This window comes from Panthera uncia, chromosome C2, assembly GCF_023721935.1.
Source record: "Panthera uncia isolate 11264 chromosome C2, Puncia_PCG_1.0, whole genome shotgun sequence".
Taxonomy (NCBI): domain Eukaryota; kingdom Metazoa; phylum Chordata; class Mammalia; order Carnivora; family Felidae; genus Panthera; species Panthera uncia.
The window spans coordinates 92,356,570-92,373,292 of NC_064810.1; the positions used below are offsets into that span (position 1 = coordinate 92,356,570).

A 16,723-nucleotide genomic window follows, 5' to 3' on the forward strand; every position below is an offset into this window, starting at 1 on the left:
TTGATAACTTTAATACAGGTACAGATATGAACATTTTTGAAAATAAAAAGCTAAGAGAAAATATAATATGCAATTTTCCTCTTAGAGCAGAACCTCCAGTGAAATTGGGGGAATTATTATCCGTATTATCCAAAAACTTAACCTTAGTGTGGAATAACATCAGTGGAATTCCTGTACCACTAGCTTGACTTTATCCTGAAGTCAATGACTTGTGTAGATCATATAGAAGGATCTATCTATGGCTTTTTTTTTGATGGAAACAAATCTAGTAGTTTCTTTGGAGCAAATAAGAGAAGCAATTCTTCAGTGAGGTCTGTGCTGTAGCATAAAACTAATACGTGTTTCATAAAGCAAAGATTTTGTCTGTTGGAATTAGTATTTTTCCATAAGGGGATATCTTTCCTTTTAGACTTATGACCTAGTTTCTTCCCATTTGTGTTTTAATCAGGTGTTCCGGTGCCTTCCCAATGATGAAGTACACAATTTAATTCAATTGAGAGACTTTATTAGCAAGCCCATATTAGCAAAGGAGGATCCCATTAGAGCCGAGGAAGAACTGAAAAAGATCCGTGGGTTCTTGGTGCAATTCCCCTTTTATTTCTTGTCTGAAGAAAGCCTACTGCCTTCCGTTGGAACCAAAGAAGCCATAGTGCCCACAGAGGTTTGGACTTAAGGGTTCTATTCATTTGCAGCTCAAGGACTCCCACCTTGAAAGGTACACTGCACACACAGTGACTTTCTGGAGACCCTCACAGCCAAAGCCAGCCCCGATGCACTATTGTATCCAACCTACAGACCCTTTGGATTGGCTGGGCAGGGCTGTGGTCCTACTGATAGAAGGATACTGAACATCAGGTGGGCTTTATAATTCCTCGTGCTTATCCTTGTAAAAAGGGACTGCATTCTTAATGGTAACGTATGCTCAACAACTTAAACACATACTCAAATTCCATGATGTACACCAAAATGCATTTCCTTTACTAACAAGAATTTACCTGTACCTGTGATCCAGGTAGGCAAAAATTGTCTAAACCTTTTTGTTCTCCTCTGACCTTCATTTATGCAGCTGGTGACTGCTGGACCTGCCCTCATTTCATAGTGCATACAGACACCGTTTGAGACATCGTTTAATAATAGGAGATGTTGTGAGGCTGCTTCCAGGTTCTTCAAGGTTACTTGAGATACCCCTGCCCATCTGATCCTGAAGTCATAGTGTTTACCCACCCAAGATGTGGGCCTTATTCCTTTTCAGTGGCTGAAGGCACAGGGCAGATGCTATGTACATAGCAGCCCATGTTAGGCACTTCTGATAACATTGACACTATAGATCTTAACACCGCAGAGGAATAGGAAGGAATTAAATTTGGTTATTGAGGCAGAGATTTCACTTTGCCTCCAAAGGCAGTGACAAGATATGTTCTTTTGATAGGGCCCACCTGATCAAATTTGAAAACATATGTAGGATATTTCATTACACAGCAACTGATAAAACTCAGAGCATGCAGCCTTCAGAAACCTCCAAGGTGTCAGCAGGGATCTGATTCAGACAAGAAGAGGAGATTTCTTATAGTCCTGGAAAATGTCCTATCATCCTTGGCTGCTGGATTGATTGAAATTTGAGTTTCTGCATTTGAAAATCAGACCAGTGAATGCATTTTGTCTTTCAAGAGAATCAGAGGCTTCATAACTCCTACCACATTAATAAGTTAGGAGCCTAACCTTAGTTGACATTCAGCTCTCCAGCTATGTTATCTTCTTTAAGAAAAATTAATTGATTGCAAAATATGTGCTACTTAACTTGCATTATTCAATATACATTAACATTCCACCAGGCTTCTAAAGAGGTTAGGATCTTTATTAATTCACATCGTTCTGGTCTATGAATTGTTCTGGAAACCCGTTTTTCCTTTTTGAATTCTAGCATACCCTTTGGTACACCATAGCTCTAATTTTACAAGGCAGAACTATTCTTCTAGCCTAAAGAGTTGATGTAGGTTCCCAAAAGGCCTGTGCTCATAAAACATGGTGTGGGGGCATTGATCACACACGTATGGATTACCTGGGCAGAACCTCATTTGAGCCATTCTTCAAAGAGGCAAGGACCCAATCCATTTTCGTGGAGCTAATAGGCCAATGGAAAAGGTTAAACAGGAGCACAAAGTCAATAATCTGGGTGGGTAGGAGAGAGTGTCACACTCACAAAAGGATTTCACAGCCAGAGAACATTTCAGACTAATGAGGTAGAACTGTGTTTTATGAATAAATAGTTTCTCAGATAGCTGAAGATGGTGAAAAATGACTTCATTCTATAGCAGCTGTACATAAGACATTTGCTATTTATGGAGTTTAGATTGGCATTGAAAGTGCTGAGTGTATATGGAATACCTAAGGATGTCTTATAGTTTACTTTTAAATATTTTGTAAACTGTAGAACAGTCAACATGCTGGCTTTTGATTTTGTGCAAGATGCTCCTTTAACACCATGAAAAATAAAAGCCTAAAAGCACCCCTTCTCTTTTAAAAAAAATCACATAAGCCAACCTCTCCCCATTTTATAGATGAGGAAACTGAGGCCCAGATTGTTTGAAGGATTCACTTGAGTTTCACTCAACTGAGAGATGGTGGAGGCAGGACTAATGAAATTGCTGTGGTTCATTACTGGCCTCTCCCTTGACTTCAACATTGTCCAAATGCAAGGAGATGCGGTAAACAGATTTCAGGCAGGATATGTCGTGTGATGTACTCATGTGCTCATCTGTCTCCCCCTGCTTGAATGTAAGCTCCACGGGGCAGGGACTTTGCTGTGTTTTGTTCCTAGTGTATCTGCTGAGCTGAAACAGTACCTGGCACATAGGAGGGGCTTAGTAACTCTTTGTTAGGTGAATCAATGAAGTCGAGGGGAGAGCTAATGAAATGACAGATTTGTGGAGTCTCAGACAAGAAATCTTACCGTTGGTTTCAGTGGCAAGTTTTCTTTCCCCTGAATCTCCTCAAAGGCAAGATGTTTATCTGCAAAGATGGGAGGCTACCGGCTTTACTTGGAGGATCTTGTGGAACATTCCACGCAATAGTTGCCTATTTGCAATAGCAGCTTACATAGCGCAGCATTCTGCAGAAGTCACATGAGATGTGGACACAAGGTATACTGCACGGCCTAATTACCCATCATCCCGACACCGCTACTACCTAATAGAAGTTCAAATACTTTAACATTGCAATACTAGTATCAACTTTAAATTGCAAAGGATTCAAAGCCTTGCAAAAGGCTCAACATTTTATGAATCTGCTCAACATTTTAAATTGACTGTAATCCTCTGAAGCACCTATAAATGCTGTACCCAATACTCTGATCATCTCTGTAATAATTTTTGTTTTCAAGAAGGAAAAAAATCCTCTGATCATATGAAACGAATGGTAGAAAGTAGGGTAGCTAGCAAAGCTATTCAGGTTATCCAAGCTTAGTTGTTGGAGGATACTCAACATAGCAGGTCTGATGCAGGCATTTGCTCTGTATTAAGTGTCCACTCAGTGATTCACCCTTCCTTGGAATGTTCTTAACTCTCAGCTCTGATGCATCATGCAGAGGCTTGGAGAGGTGGCCATTAGATAATTGAGGGACACATTGTAATACAAAATAATGGTTTTATTTTACTAACACCTTTGGAAGAAAATTTCATCTGTAGGTAGTCAAAAACATGAAGAGTTAATCTCTTATGTAATAACTCGAGCAATTGTAATATATCATGAACGAACAGTCTCCCAGAGGAAACCGGCAAGCTGAGAAGCCTTTCTGCAGATTAAGACCATCTGCGAACAAATTTGTGTAGACTTGAAGAACCTACACTTCTTTCCGCTTCTCCTGACTCCTTCTTCCTTCAGCCTCTGGCCCCATGCAGAGCACCTCCTTATTATGTAAAACGTTTTAGAGGACAAGGAAAGGGTTTCCGGAAAAAAAAAAAAATTAGGCCTCCACAACGAATCTTCAGTTTAACTTCTACTTTTAAGTGACTGACAAAATATTATTTTTTTAACAGAGGTAATCGTTCTTTTTAACATCCCCAATCTGATGTGGCACTTGAGCCTTTTCTGATGTCTGTCACCCTCTGTAGCAGGGGTAAAGAGGATCCTTCACATCTTTTCATCCCTCTCTACTCTCTCTTGTATAAAACGAGCAAATGCTAAAGGACTTTAAGTGTGCTTAGGAATATATTTTTTATTTCCTTGCAAGATCCTCTGAGACCAGTTACTACTGGCAGCTTGGAAATTTAAAATGGATGAGTGTTGAGAAATTCTTGAATCTAGAAATTCACTGGAAAAGGAATTCATCAACATCTCTCAAAAAGTTGCAGGTGAAAAGTCAGGGAATTTACATTATTTTTAGGGGGGTGGGAAGATACCATAAAATGATTCCTAATGGCATTCAATTCATACGTGAGATAGTACAGATTCTGACTTGAGATTGGAAGCATTCATGAAAGGAGCCAAACGTTTTATCGCTTAATTTCTTACAGGTTATTTTTTTTTCCCTAATACTATTTTTAATTTTTAACTTAAAAAAAGTAATCAAACACAAGATAAATGAAAATTTGTCATGCTGATCATTTGGAAGGTGTAAAGTCAGAGACTAGGATGGCAATTCAACCAAAATCCAGGCTTAGTTACTCTTTCCTATCCCCAAGCAACTATAATTGCTCACTTTATTCTAGATAAATGCACATAAGTGAATGTCACCCTAATTCTGCTCCCCACTAGGGAATAGAACATCATGCCCTCCTAATGTATATCTACTTGGATCCTTCACACAAAATAGTCTGGGCCAAAGGTACAGATCTCCTAAACTGTTGTAAAACCTCATAACAAAGTATTGCAGTTGGAGCACATGTTACTGACACAGAAAACATACTTGGCGATGAACATCCATTCAGAACATTTAGATATTCTGGACAGAACTCAGGCTCCGAGCCTCACCTCTACTGCAGCACTTGGCAAACCAAGCGGGGCCTTCTGTTTTTGTAAGTAAAGCCCTATTTGAACACAGCCATGTCCATTCATTTACATGCATTCATGACCAAATGATCCACAAATCTTAAAATATTCACCATCTTTAAGAAGAGCCTACTGATCCTTCCTCCAGAGAGAGCAGAGAATGTCCAGACAGAGTACCTCAACCAAGCAGATTTGGATGAGTTTTAACCTCTTCCATAAGAAGGTTTTCAAGTCTCCCTATCCCAGAGCCCAACATATGACAATGGATTTATTCTAAGAACAAGGTCAAGTCCTTCCAGGAATAAAATCACATGGTTTTTGGTTCTGGAAAGAGATGTTGTCAGCTAAAGCAGGCCTCTCCCAGCTGAGGACTTATACATGGGTGACAATGTTTGTAACTCAAGTGTTCAAAAAAAAAAAAAAAAGACGATGGATAGGCTGAAGGATTTGTATTGAATGAGAACTGTGAACTCAGGAGACTCAATTTCCCCTGAATTTTCCATCTGTTAAACATTGGAAATGATACATGTATCCATTCCCTGCCTCACAATCAATGCTCTCTACGCCTGGTCCCTTAACTGCTTTTTTAAAAATGTAAATACTCATTAATTAAATAATTAAAAGTGTGAAATCAGCAGTGTCCCTTCATTTGCAAACCAGATTCCTCATTCTGCATGGAGGTTTTTGTCTCAAGTCTGAGCTTGAGACAGAAATGTGTGTCTGTGGAGTCCTACCCCACACAACAGTCATGGGTCCCCATGAAGGTGAGCCTCAGAGTCTTAGCATCCTCTGCAACTCCCAGGCCTCTGTCACCTATGAGGTATGATGATGTAGTGATGTGGCGAATTTCTTTTAAAAGACCAAGACAGGGGTGCCTGTGTGGCTCAGGTCACGATCTCACGGTTTATAGGTTCAAGCCCTACATGAGGTTCTGTGCTAGTAGCTCGGAGCCTGGAGCTTGCTTTGCATTCTGTGTCTCCCTCCCTCTCTCTCTGCCCACCCCCCTGCTCTCTCTCTCTCTCTCTCTCAAAAATAAACATTAAAAAAATTTTTTTAATTAAAAAATAAAAGACCAAGCCAGCTTCTAATAAGCACATATTTGAGCAAAGCCAGTGGGAGTGCTGGGGTACATCAGTGAACAGACCAGGTGGCCCTTGATGGTGCCCACGTTCTAGTGAGTTGGGAGTGCCCAACAACTGTCTTGGCCGGGGCCTCTTCTAAACACTTTACATGTTTTAGCTTATTCTGTAGCTTTGTAGTTCCATATTCAGGATGTCGTCATGGCCCTAAGACTGCCTTTCCCCCCAATTCAAGACTCTGGAGGCTTACATACAACTCCCATGTGCATGAGGTATAGGTGTGGGACTGAAGCAAACACCAGTGGGGAAAAGCATGGGCTTCAGCATTCAAGAGCTCACCCCAAAGCTCTACCCTGCCACTTGCCAGCAGTGGGACTCTGCGAGCAAATCATCCTCTCTGAAGTCTTCAAATGCAGTAATAAGGACTCAGCCAGGGAGGCCAAGGAGTTACCTGGGTAAAAGCACAATGCCCCTCACACAGTAGGTATTTTTGCTCAAGCTGCAGCAGATGCCTTTCATCCACTTTCTGAAAGTTGAGACAGGCCATCTTGAATGGAGAGGACAACACACCCCATGCCCACCCATAGTCTGAATTTCTTTCACACTTCCAGAAGGCAAGAAAATGATAGTAACTTCTAGATCATTTTATAATGTATAAAAATGTTGAATCACTATGTTGTATATCTGAAAGTAATAGGATATAATATGCCAACTATACTTCAATTTGAAAAAATAACTAAGAGCCTAAATGTCCATCAACTGATGAATGGATAAAGAAGATGTGGTTTATATAATACAGTGGAATACTATTTGGCCATGAGAAAAAATGAAATTCTGCTATTTGCAGCAACATGGATGGAACTGGAGGCTATTATGCTAAGTGAAATAAATCATTTAGAGAAAAACATGTATGTTTTCACTCATATGTGGAACTTGAGAAACTTAATAGAAGACCTGGGGTCTTCTATAGTTTCAGAGAGGGAGGTAGGCAAACCACAAGAGACTCTTAAATACAGAGAACAAACTGAGGGTTGATGGGGGCGGGGGAGAGAGAGGAAAATGGGTGATGGACATTGAGGAGGGTACTTGTTGGGATGAGCACTGGGTGTTGTATGTAAGTGATGAATCATGGAATTTACCCCCAAAACCAAGAGCACACTGTATACACCGTATGTTAGCCAACTTTACAATAAATTATATTTTAAAAAATTAAAAATAGATAAATAAACCCAGAAAAAAATAAAATAGATAAATAAAAATAATACTAATTTCTAAGTGGAAGTTCTAAGCTGGAGGGAGGGCAGAGAGAGGTGTCTAAGGGGAGGAAATAATGGGTGGCTTTCTCCAAATTCCTATCATGCTTGCATTGTTGGTCTTCTACATGGCAGAAATAAACCAGAAGTTACTAACTGATGCCCTACAGGCCAAAGAGAGAGTGTAGATTTCTTAAATCTGTTTCCACTTTTATTTGGAGAATGATGGTCTTTCCTATTCTAAATCTTGCTATAATCCAAGGCAGAGGTTATAAACTTAAGGCTCACAGGCTACATCAAGCTCATGGGCATATTTATTTGGACCACATAATGTTGTTTAAGATTGTGAGTTGCTATGTATAAAAATTGAGAGATTTCACAGAACATTTTAGGTTTCTGACTTTCATGCAAAATCAGAATATCTAGGAACAGTGGGCCACATGGCATCCAATCTTGTTGGTGCCAAACAGCTGTCCCCTTCAGACGAGGCATGTGCTGTCTAGGTCCCCATTGTCCCCACCATTCCCTATTGTTAAACCAGGGCTGGGCTTATGATTTGCTTTGACCAATAGAACATGGCAGCAGTGACACTGTGCAACATTCAAGCCTATGCCCCAGGAAGCCTATAGCTTCCACCCTTATCCTTCTAAAATGCTGTCACCAAGTGAGGAGAGACCAAGCCAAGAGAGAGGACCAGATTACAGCCAGCACCAACTACCTGACAGGGGGGTGAGGCCAGGCTAGATCACCCCGACCCAGTCAAACCACCAAGGATACAAGCAGAACTACTCAGCCGAGCCCAGCCAAAATGGCTGACCCACAGAATTATAAGCAAGTAAAACAGTCACTGTCATAAGCCCCTAAGTTTTGGGATAGTTTGTGACCCAGCAATAGACAATTGATAGCCAAGCTTCTTCGGGGTATTCTGTTTTTCCTTTTTCACATTGTAGTTGCTCTACGACCTACTGCCATCTGGTTTCCAGCCCCTCTACCTAAAGTGACCTACTTATGGTTCTTTTACACTTTTTATTACGATATAACATACCTACACAAAGTGCCTATGTGATAAATAGGCAGCTTGATGTTTCTTCACGAACTTAACGTACACAGCTCAGCAGCACCCAAATCAAGAAAGGGAAGGGCCCTTCTGCCTGTTCTGCCTGTCACCACCAATTCCTGGACTTCTCGAACCATAGATTAGTTTTGCCTTTTTTCGTATCTCACTGGTCTTTTTTGACAAAGACACATTCTGTCTTTATCTCACTAGGCCTCTCTGAAGCTTTCCTTGGCTTCCAGGTGACTGGTCACTCTTTAAAATCACTATGGCTCCCCTTTCTCCATTTCGCATCTCCAGTTTAATGCTCCTAAGTCTTCTGATTGTACACAATGCTCAGGTGATCCCACCAACTCCTGCAGCTTCCCTGGCACCTGTGTGCTCACCTGTAGCCCAGTTTACTTAGAACTCACTCTCAAGAGTGGGTAAAGCAAACAGGGACGGGCAAAGCCAATCAAGAGTGGATTAAAGAGGGAGTAACCACTGAAGGCAGCAGGGCCTGATCCTGCTGGAACCCCTGAAGGCTGGGGAGGCTGGGGTTCTTATCCACAAGCTTCCACTTCTCATTGGTCGAATGTTTACCCGGGTGGTGCCCCAAACCCGGTGTTTCTGGAGCTTCCCTGCAGACAGGTTCAGCAAGCTGCTGTGGGTCAGAGAGCCAGTGGAGAAGCAGCAAGAATCCCATGGAGCAGAGCTGCAGCATGAGGAAGTCCTCAGAGACAGGCTGAGGACTTTTAGAGTGGGGCATCAACCGCGCCCCTCGCATGGGCCTCTGCGTTTTTGTGATGTAGTCATTTCATTCCTTTTTTTTAGAAGCATGTAACTTCCCTGAAGGCAGGGATCATCTGACTTTTTTCATGCTCTTTAATCACCATGCAAAGCACATTATTCAGATTATGTGAAAAGTGGATTGAAAAGTTGCAGTATCTACCTTCTTCCCCCGAGTCTAAGGGTGCTTATGATACATGGGATGCCTTGGGCCAATCCAGAAAGCACCAAGGAGGACCCAGAGGAATGAGTTGGTTTTATGTGCTGTGGTAAGATCTGGATTTCTAAATTTTTCTTTAGTATTTGTTAAGTCTCATTAAAAAAAAAATGTAGTTAAAGCTATCATAAGGGAACTTTTAAACATGAGGTCAAAATCTCATTTGAAAGATCATGGAAAATTAAAATTCAATAGTTTTCCCCATGATATTTGACTATTCACTTGCTGGATGGTAGCTTAAAGGACTAGTTAAGAATTACACCAGATAACTCAGTAGGCAAACACTTGGTAATTTGTGAAAAACAACAGAAGGAGTCCTTTTTAAGTGTCTTTAAAACACACACACACACACACACACACACACACACATTTCTGGAGCCTCGTTTTCATAACCCTTCTTAAAATACTTACATGACAATGCACTCCCCTAGATAAAGACACAGGAACCCCAAAGTGAAGTGAAAATCAGGAAGTTCTTGATTGGCAGTTTATATCATCTTCCCTTCACCTGGCGACTTACCTGCTTTTTTGCCTAGAACCCAGCTCTATCACAGACTCTTTTTTGTTTCAAAACTTGTCTGAGGGGTCCCTGGATACAACTCTTCTTTTTCTGTCACTGTTTCAATGCCCTCTCTTTTTAAGGTCTGTGTTTTGGGAGCGGGGGGGAGCTCAGAGGCGCCATAGTAGGAAAACCCTAGGCTTCTCTCATCCCATGAACACAACTAGATAACTATCCAATCATTCTGAATATCCCAGAAATCACCCCGAAGACTGGCAGAACAAACTCCACAATGAAAGAGAGAGAAGAAACCGCATCAAGGAAGGTAGGAAGTATGGAGACATGGTTTGGGGGAGAAAGAGATTGAGGGTGTTGTAGAGGGGAGGCAGCCATGGTCGCAGAGAAAGGCAAGAGAGGGACACCCAGGGGAATGCACAAGGAGAACATTTCCCCAAAGCCATTGTCTGGGAAAATGGATTTGGGGGAGTTCTTGAAACAGATGGTGCTCCAAGACTGGAGTTCTAGAGGTCAGGGACTAGGTCGGGTTAGAACCTTGAGGGCGCTGCACTGCACCTGGGAGAAGGCAGGCAAACACCCCCAGGGCAGGCAATGTGGAAACACATTGGGCATACAATGGAGAGGTTACTGGCTCTTCTCACAGTGTATCCATGGGAGGTTGTGTTCATAGAGGCACCTCTCTGGGGACAAAGAAGCCGGCGGTGTCATTTCCCTCCCCTCCACCCTCAGCGTAGGCGCAGAGCCATCTGCAGAGGGCAGCTGGGACTGACACTGGCTGCCTAGCCTCCTTGTTCCAAATCCCACATCCCTGTGCTCTGGCATGACTGCCCTTCTCTTTCAAACCCGCATCCATCCCAGTGTGGCAAGATGCTCCCCCGGAAGACCAGCGCAGGTCCCTGCCACACCATGTCCCTAAAGCCTGGAGCTTTAAAAGTCAGCGGCCTGGCTGGGGTAGAGCCCCAAGGCACAGCACTGCTCCTGGAAAGAAGGCAGGCAAAAAATCCGGAGGCAGACCTCATGGAAACAGCAATCTGAAAAACACCTGGGATACAAAGGAAGGAGATTATTCGCTCTTTTTGGAGTGCTTCTCTGAGAGCAGCAAGGATGGAGACCCCGATCTAGGGACAAAGGAGCTAGCTGGAGCCATTTCCCTCCCCTGCTCCTCAGCAAAAGCACAGAACCACCTGTGGTAAGCAGCGCAGTGCCGACACTGGCTGCCTAACCTGCTTGTACCAAGTCCCACACCCTGTGCTCTGACGGGATTGCCCTTCTTGGTCATGCTGGCCTCAGTCCCAGCACAGTGGGTCTCTTCTCCGGAAGACCAGCAGAAACTCCTGGCCACACCACGTCTCCTGACCAGAGATTTCTGCAAGGCTTTGTTTCTAGTAGAAGTAGTATCAGGTCTCATTTCACAAGCAGACCAGAGCACACCTAGTTAAAACTCACCACACTCTGGCCAAGGACCAAACATGGCCCACAGCAGGCAAGGAGACTAGCAGATGACTAGCCTGAAAGAGCAGCTAAAATCACAGCAGCAGAGTGCATGCAGCACACATCAGAGACACTCCTTGAAGCACCAGGCCCTGGACACTATATGACCTCTTCTTCATAAAGCCCTTACTCTCAGGAGCAGGAAACATAACAGGCTTTTCTAACACAGAAGAAGACAGAGGTTAGACAATTGCCAATATGGAGGAATTCGTCCCAAATGGGACAACAAGATAAGGTCACAGCCAGAGATCTAAGCCAAACAGATCTAAGTAATATGCCTGATGGAGAATATAAAGCAACAATCATAGGGATACTTGCGCTTGAGAAAAGAATGGAAGACTTCAAGACTTCCTTAGCACAGAGATAAAGGAGTTAAAAACAATCTGTCAGAAATGAAAAATGTAATAACTAAGATTTGAAACAGACTTGATGCAATGAACACAAGGATGGAAGAAGTAGAGAAATAAATGATATGGGAGATAAAATAATGAAAAATAATGAAGCTGAACAAAACAGAGAAAGAAGAATTATGGAACACAAGAATAAGGGAACTCAGCAACTCTATCAAACATGATAACATTCTTATCATAGGAGTCCCAGAAGAAGAAGTGAGAGGGAAAGGGGCAGAAAATTTGAGGAAATTTCCTAATCTGTGGAAGGAAACAGACATCCAGACCCAGAAGGCACAGAGAACTCTCATCAAAATCAACAAAAGCAAAAAAAAAATCAACAAAATCCAGCCAACAACAAGACATATTATAATTAAATTTGCAAAATATAGTAATAAAGAAAAAATCCTAAAAGCAGCAAGATGAAAGAAGCCCCTAATTTACAAGGGAAGACTCAAAAGGCAAACTGCAGATCTGTCCACAGAAACAAGCCAGAAGAGAGTGGCATGGTATATTCAACATGCTGAATGGGAAAAATATGCAGCCAAGAATATTCTATCCAGGAAGGCTATCATTCAGAATAGAAGAAGAGAGAGTTTCACAGACAAAAACTAATGGTGAGTTCATGACCACTAAATAAGCCCTGCAAGAAATATTAAAGGAGACTCTTTGAGTGGAAAAGAAAGACCAAAAGTAACAAAGTCAAGAATGGAATAGAGAAAATCTCCAGAAACAATGACGAAACAAGTAATAAAATGGCACTAAATACATATCAATAATTACTCTAAATATAAATAGACTAAATGTCAGCTGTGCTGACAGCTCAGAGCCTGGAGCCTGCTTCGGATTCTGTGTCTCCCTCTCTGTCTCTACCCCTCCCCCACTTGTGCTCTGTCTCTCTCAAAAATAAATAAAAATTTAAAAAAAATTGAAAGGGAGGGAATGGAGGAACATTTATCATGTAAATGGACTTCAAAAGAAAGATGGAGTAATAATGCTTATATCAGACAAACTATATTTTAAACCAAAGACTATAACAAGAGATGAAAAAGGTCACTATATCATAATAAAGAGGACAATCCAACAAGCAGATCTAACATTGTAAATATTTACGCACCCCAAAATATAAAAACAATTAATAACAAATATAAAGGAACTCACTGATAATAATACAATGACAGTAGGGGATCTTAACACCCCCTTACAGCAATGGACAGATAATCTAAGCAGAAAATCAACAAGGAAACAGTGGCTTTGACACACTGGACCAGATGGACTTAACATATATATTCAGGAAATTCCATCATAAAGCAATAGAATACGTATTCTTTTCCAGTGTACATGGGACATTCTCCAGAATAGATCACATACTAGGTCACAAATCAGCCCTTGACAAATACAAAAAGACTGAGATCATACCACACATACTTTCTGAACACAACACTATGAAACTTGAAGTCAACCACAATAAAAAATTTGGAAAGACCACAAATGTATGGAGGTTAAACAACATCCTACTAAACAATGGATGGGTCAACCAGGAAAGCCAAGAAGAAATTAAAAAATACATGGAAACAAATAAAAATGAAAACACAACAGTCCAAAACCTTTGGAATGCAGCAAAAGCAGTCCTAAAAGAGAAGTACATGGCAATTATAGGCCAACCTTAAGAAACAAAAAAAATCTCGAAGAAACAATCTAAACTTACACCTAAAGGAGCTGGAAAAAGAACAACAAACAAAGCCTAAAACCAGCAGGAAGAAGGAGATAATAAAAATTAGAGCAGAAATAAATGATATAGAAACTAAAAAAAACAATAGAACATATCAATGAAATCAAGGTTGGTCCTTTGAAAAAAATTAATAAAATGGATAAACCCCTATCCAGACTTGTCAAAAAGAAAACAGGACCCAAATAAATAAAATCACAAATAAGAGAAGAGAAATAACAATCAGCACTACAGAAGTACAAACATTTTAAAAGAATATTATTAAAAATTATATGCCAACAAATTGGACAACCTGGAAGAAATGGGTAAACTTCTGAAGCATAAAAACTGCCAAAACTGAAACAGGAAGAAATAGAAAACTTGAAAAACTGATAACAAGAGAAATTGAACCAGTAATCAAAAATTTTCCAACATATCAAAAACTCAGGACCAGGACCAGGTGAATTCTACCAAACGTTTAAAGAAGAGTTAATATCTATTTTCTCAAACTATTCCAAAATATAGAAATGGAAAGAAAACTTCCAAGTTCATTCCATGAGGCCAGCATTACCCTGATACCAAAACCAGACAAAGACTCCACTAAAAAAGAGAACTACAGGTCAATATCCCTGATGAACATGGATGCAAAAATTCTCCATAAAATACTAGCAAACAAAATCCAACAGTACATTTTATGATCAAGTGGTATTTTTTCCTGGGCTTTAAGGGTGGTTCAGTATTCACAAATTAATCAACAAGATGTATAACAATAAAAGAAAGGATAAGAGCCATACAATCCTTTCAATAGATGCAGAAAAAGCATTGGACAAAGTACAACATCGATTCATGATAAAAACCCTCAACAAAGTAGGGTTAGAGGGAACATACCTCTAACACAAAATACCCACAGCTAATATCCTCAATGGGGAAAAACTGAGAGCTTTCCTCTATGGTCAGGAACAAGACAGGGATGTCCACTCTCACCACTGTTATTTAACATAGTTTGGAATTCCTAGCCACAGCAATCAGACAACAAAAAGAAATAAAAGGCATCCAAATCAGCAAGGAAGAAGTCAAACTTCCACTATTTGAAGATAACATGATACTATTTGAAGATAACATGAGACTCCACCAAAAAATGGCTAAAACTGATACACAAATTCCATAAAGTCGCAGGATACAAAATCAATGTACAGAAGTCTGTTGCATTTCTATACACTAATAATGAAGCAGTAGAAAGAGAAATCAAGGAATCAATCCCATTGCCAATTGCACTCAAAACCATAAGATACTTAGAAATAAATCTAACCAAAGAGATAAAAGATCTCTACTCTGAAAACTATAGGACACTTATGAAATAAATTGAAGATGATGCAAAAAAATGGAAAGACATTCCCTGCTCTCAGATTAGAAGAAAAAAATATTGTTAAAATGTCTATATTACTCAAATGAATCTGCATATTTAATGCAATCCCTATCAAAATACCAACAGCATTTTTCATGGAGCTAGAACAAACAATGGAAACAATGTGGTTCCAAGATTTGTACGGAACCACAAAAGACTCTGAATAGCCAAGGCAACCTTGAAAAAGAACGGCAAAGCTGGAGGCATCACATTTCTGGATTTCAAGTTACATTACAAGCTGTAGTGATCAAGACAGTATGGTACTGGCACAAAAATAGATGCTTAGATCAGTAACACAGAATAGAAAACCCAGAAGTGAATCCACAACTAAACAACCAATTGATCTTTGACAAAGCAGGAAAGATATTTTTCCATTGGAAAAAAGACAGTCTCTTCAACAAATGGCGTTGGGGAAACTGGACAATGACATGCAAAGAATGAAAATGGACCACTTTCTTACACTATTCACAAAAATAAGTTAAAAATGGATGAAAGACCTAAATGTGAGACAGAAAACCATTAAAATCCTAGAGAAGAACATAGGAAATAATCTCTTTGACCTTGACCATAACAACTTCTTACTAGATAGGTCTCCTGAGGCAAGAGAAACAAAAGCAAAAATTAACTATGGGGACTTCATAAAAGTAAAAAGCTTGTACACAGCAAAGGAAACCATCAACAAAATGAAAAGGCAACCTTCAGAATGGGAGAAGATATTTGCAAATGACCTATCTGATAAAGAGTTAGTATCCAAAATATATAAAGAACTTATCAAACTCAACACCCAAAACACAAATAATGCAGTTAAGAAATGGGCAAAAGACATGAATAGACGTTTAAAGGAGACACACAGATGGCCAGACATACAGATGGCCAAACGACACATGAAAAGATGGTCATTGTCACTCATCATCAGGGAAATACAAATCAAAATTGCAATGAGATATCACCTCACACCAGTCAGAATGGCTAGCATTAACAACACGGGATACAAGAGGTTTTTGTGAGAATGTGGAGAAAGGAGAACCCTCTTATACTGTTGGTGGGAATGCAACTGATGTAGCCACTCTGGGAAACAGTATGGAGATTCCTCAAAAAGTTAAATATAGAACTACCCTACAGTTCAGCAATTGCACCATTAGGTATTTACCCAAAGGATACAAAAATACTAATTTGAAGGGATATATAAATCCTGATGTTTATAACAGCATTAACAACAATAGCAAAATTATGGAAAGAGACCAAATGTCCATTGAATGATGAATGGATAACAAGGAAGTGCTATATAAATATAATGGAATATTACTCTTCCATAAAAAAGAACGAAATAATGCCATTTGCAAAAATGTGGATGGAGCTAGAGAGTATTATGCTAAGCAAAATAAGTCAGTCAGAGAAAAACAAATACCACATGATTTCACTCATGTGGAATTTAAGAAACAAACCAAAAGATCATGGTGGAGCAGGGGAGAGACAGAAAGGCAAACCAAGAAACTTAACTATAGAAAACAAATTGATGGTTATCAGAGGAGAGATGAGTGGGGGATGGGTTAAATAGGTGATGTGAATTAAAGAGTGCACTTGCTGTGATGAGCACCAGGTGTTGTATGGAAGTGTTGAATCACTAAATTGTGTATCTGAAACTAATATTACACTGTATGTTAACTAACTGGAATTTAAATAAAAAGGCAGGTGAAAGGAAGGAAGGAAAGAAGGAAAGAAGGAAAGAAAGAAAGAAAGAAGGAAGGAAAGAAAGAAAGAAAGAAAGAAAGAAAGAAAGAAAGAAAGAAAGAAGGAGGGAGGGAGGGAGGAGGGAGAGAGGGAGGGAGAAAGGGAGGGAAATGAAAATCCTCATA

At 40.2% G+C, this 16,723-nt stretch overlaps 1 protein-coding gene across 5 annotated transcripts in view; it reads left to right on the forward strand.

Annotated features, from left to right (window-relative positions):
• Nucleotides 1-12,805, forward strand: part of PLD1 (phospholipase D1) — a 213,622-nt gene extending 200,817 nt beyond the window's left edge. For all 5 annotated transcript variants that reach the window (XM_049628563.1, XM_049628566.1, XM_049628567.1 and 2 more), the window contains one exon: nt 449-12,805. In XM_049628563.1, coding sequence (XP_049484520.1) covers nt 449-673 — 225 coding nt within the window. In that variant the 3' untranslated portion in view covers nt 674-12,805. The remainder of the gene's footprint in view (nt 1-448) is intronic.
• Nucleotides 12,806-16,723: the final 3,918 nt, after the last annotated feature.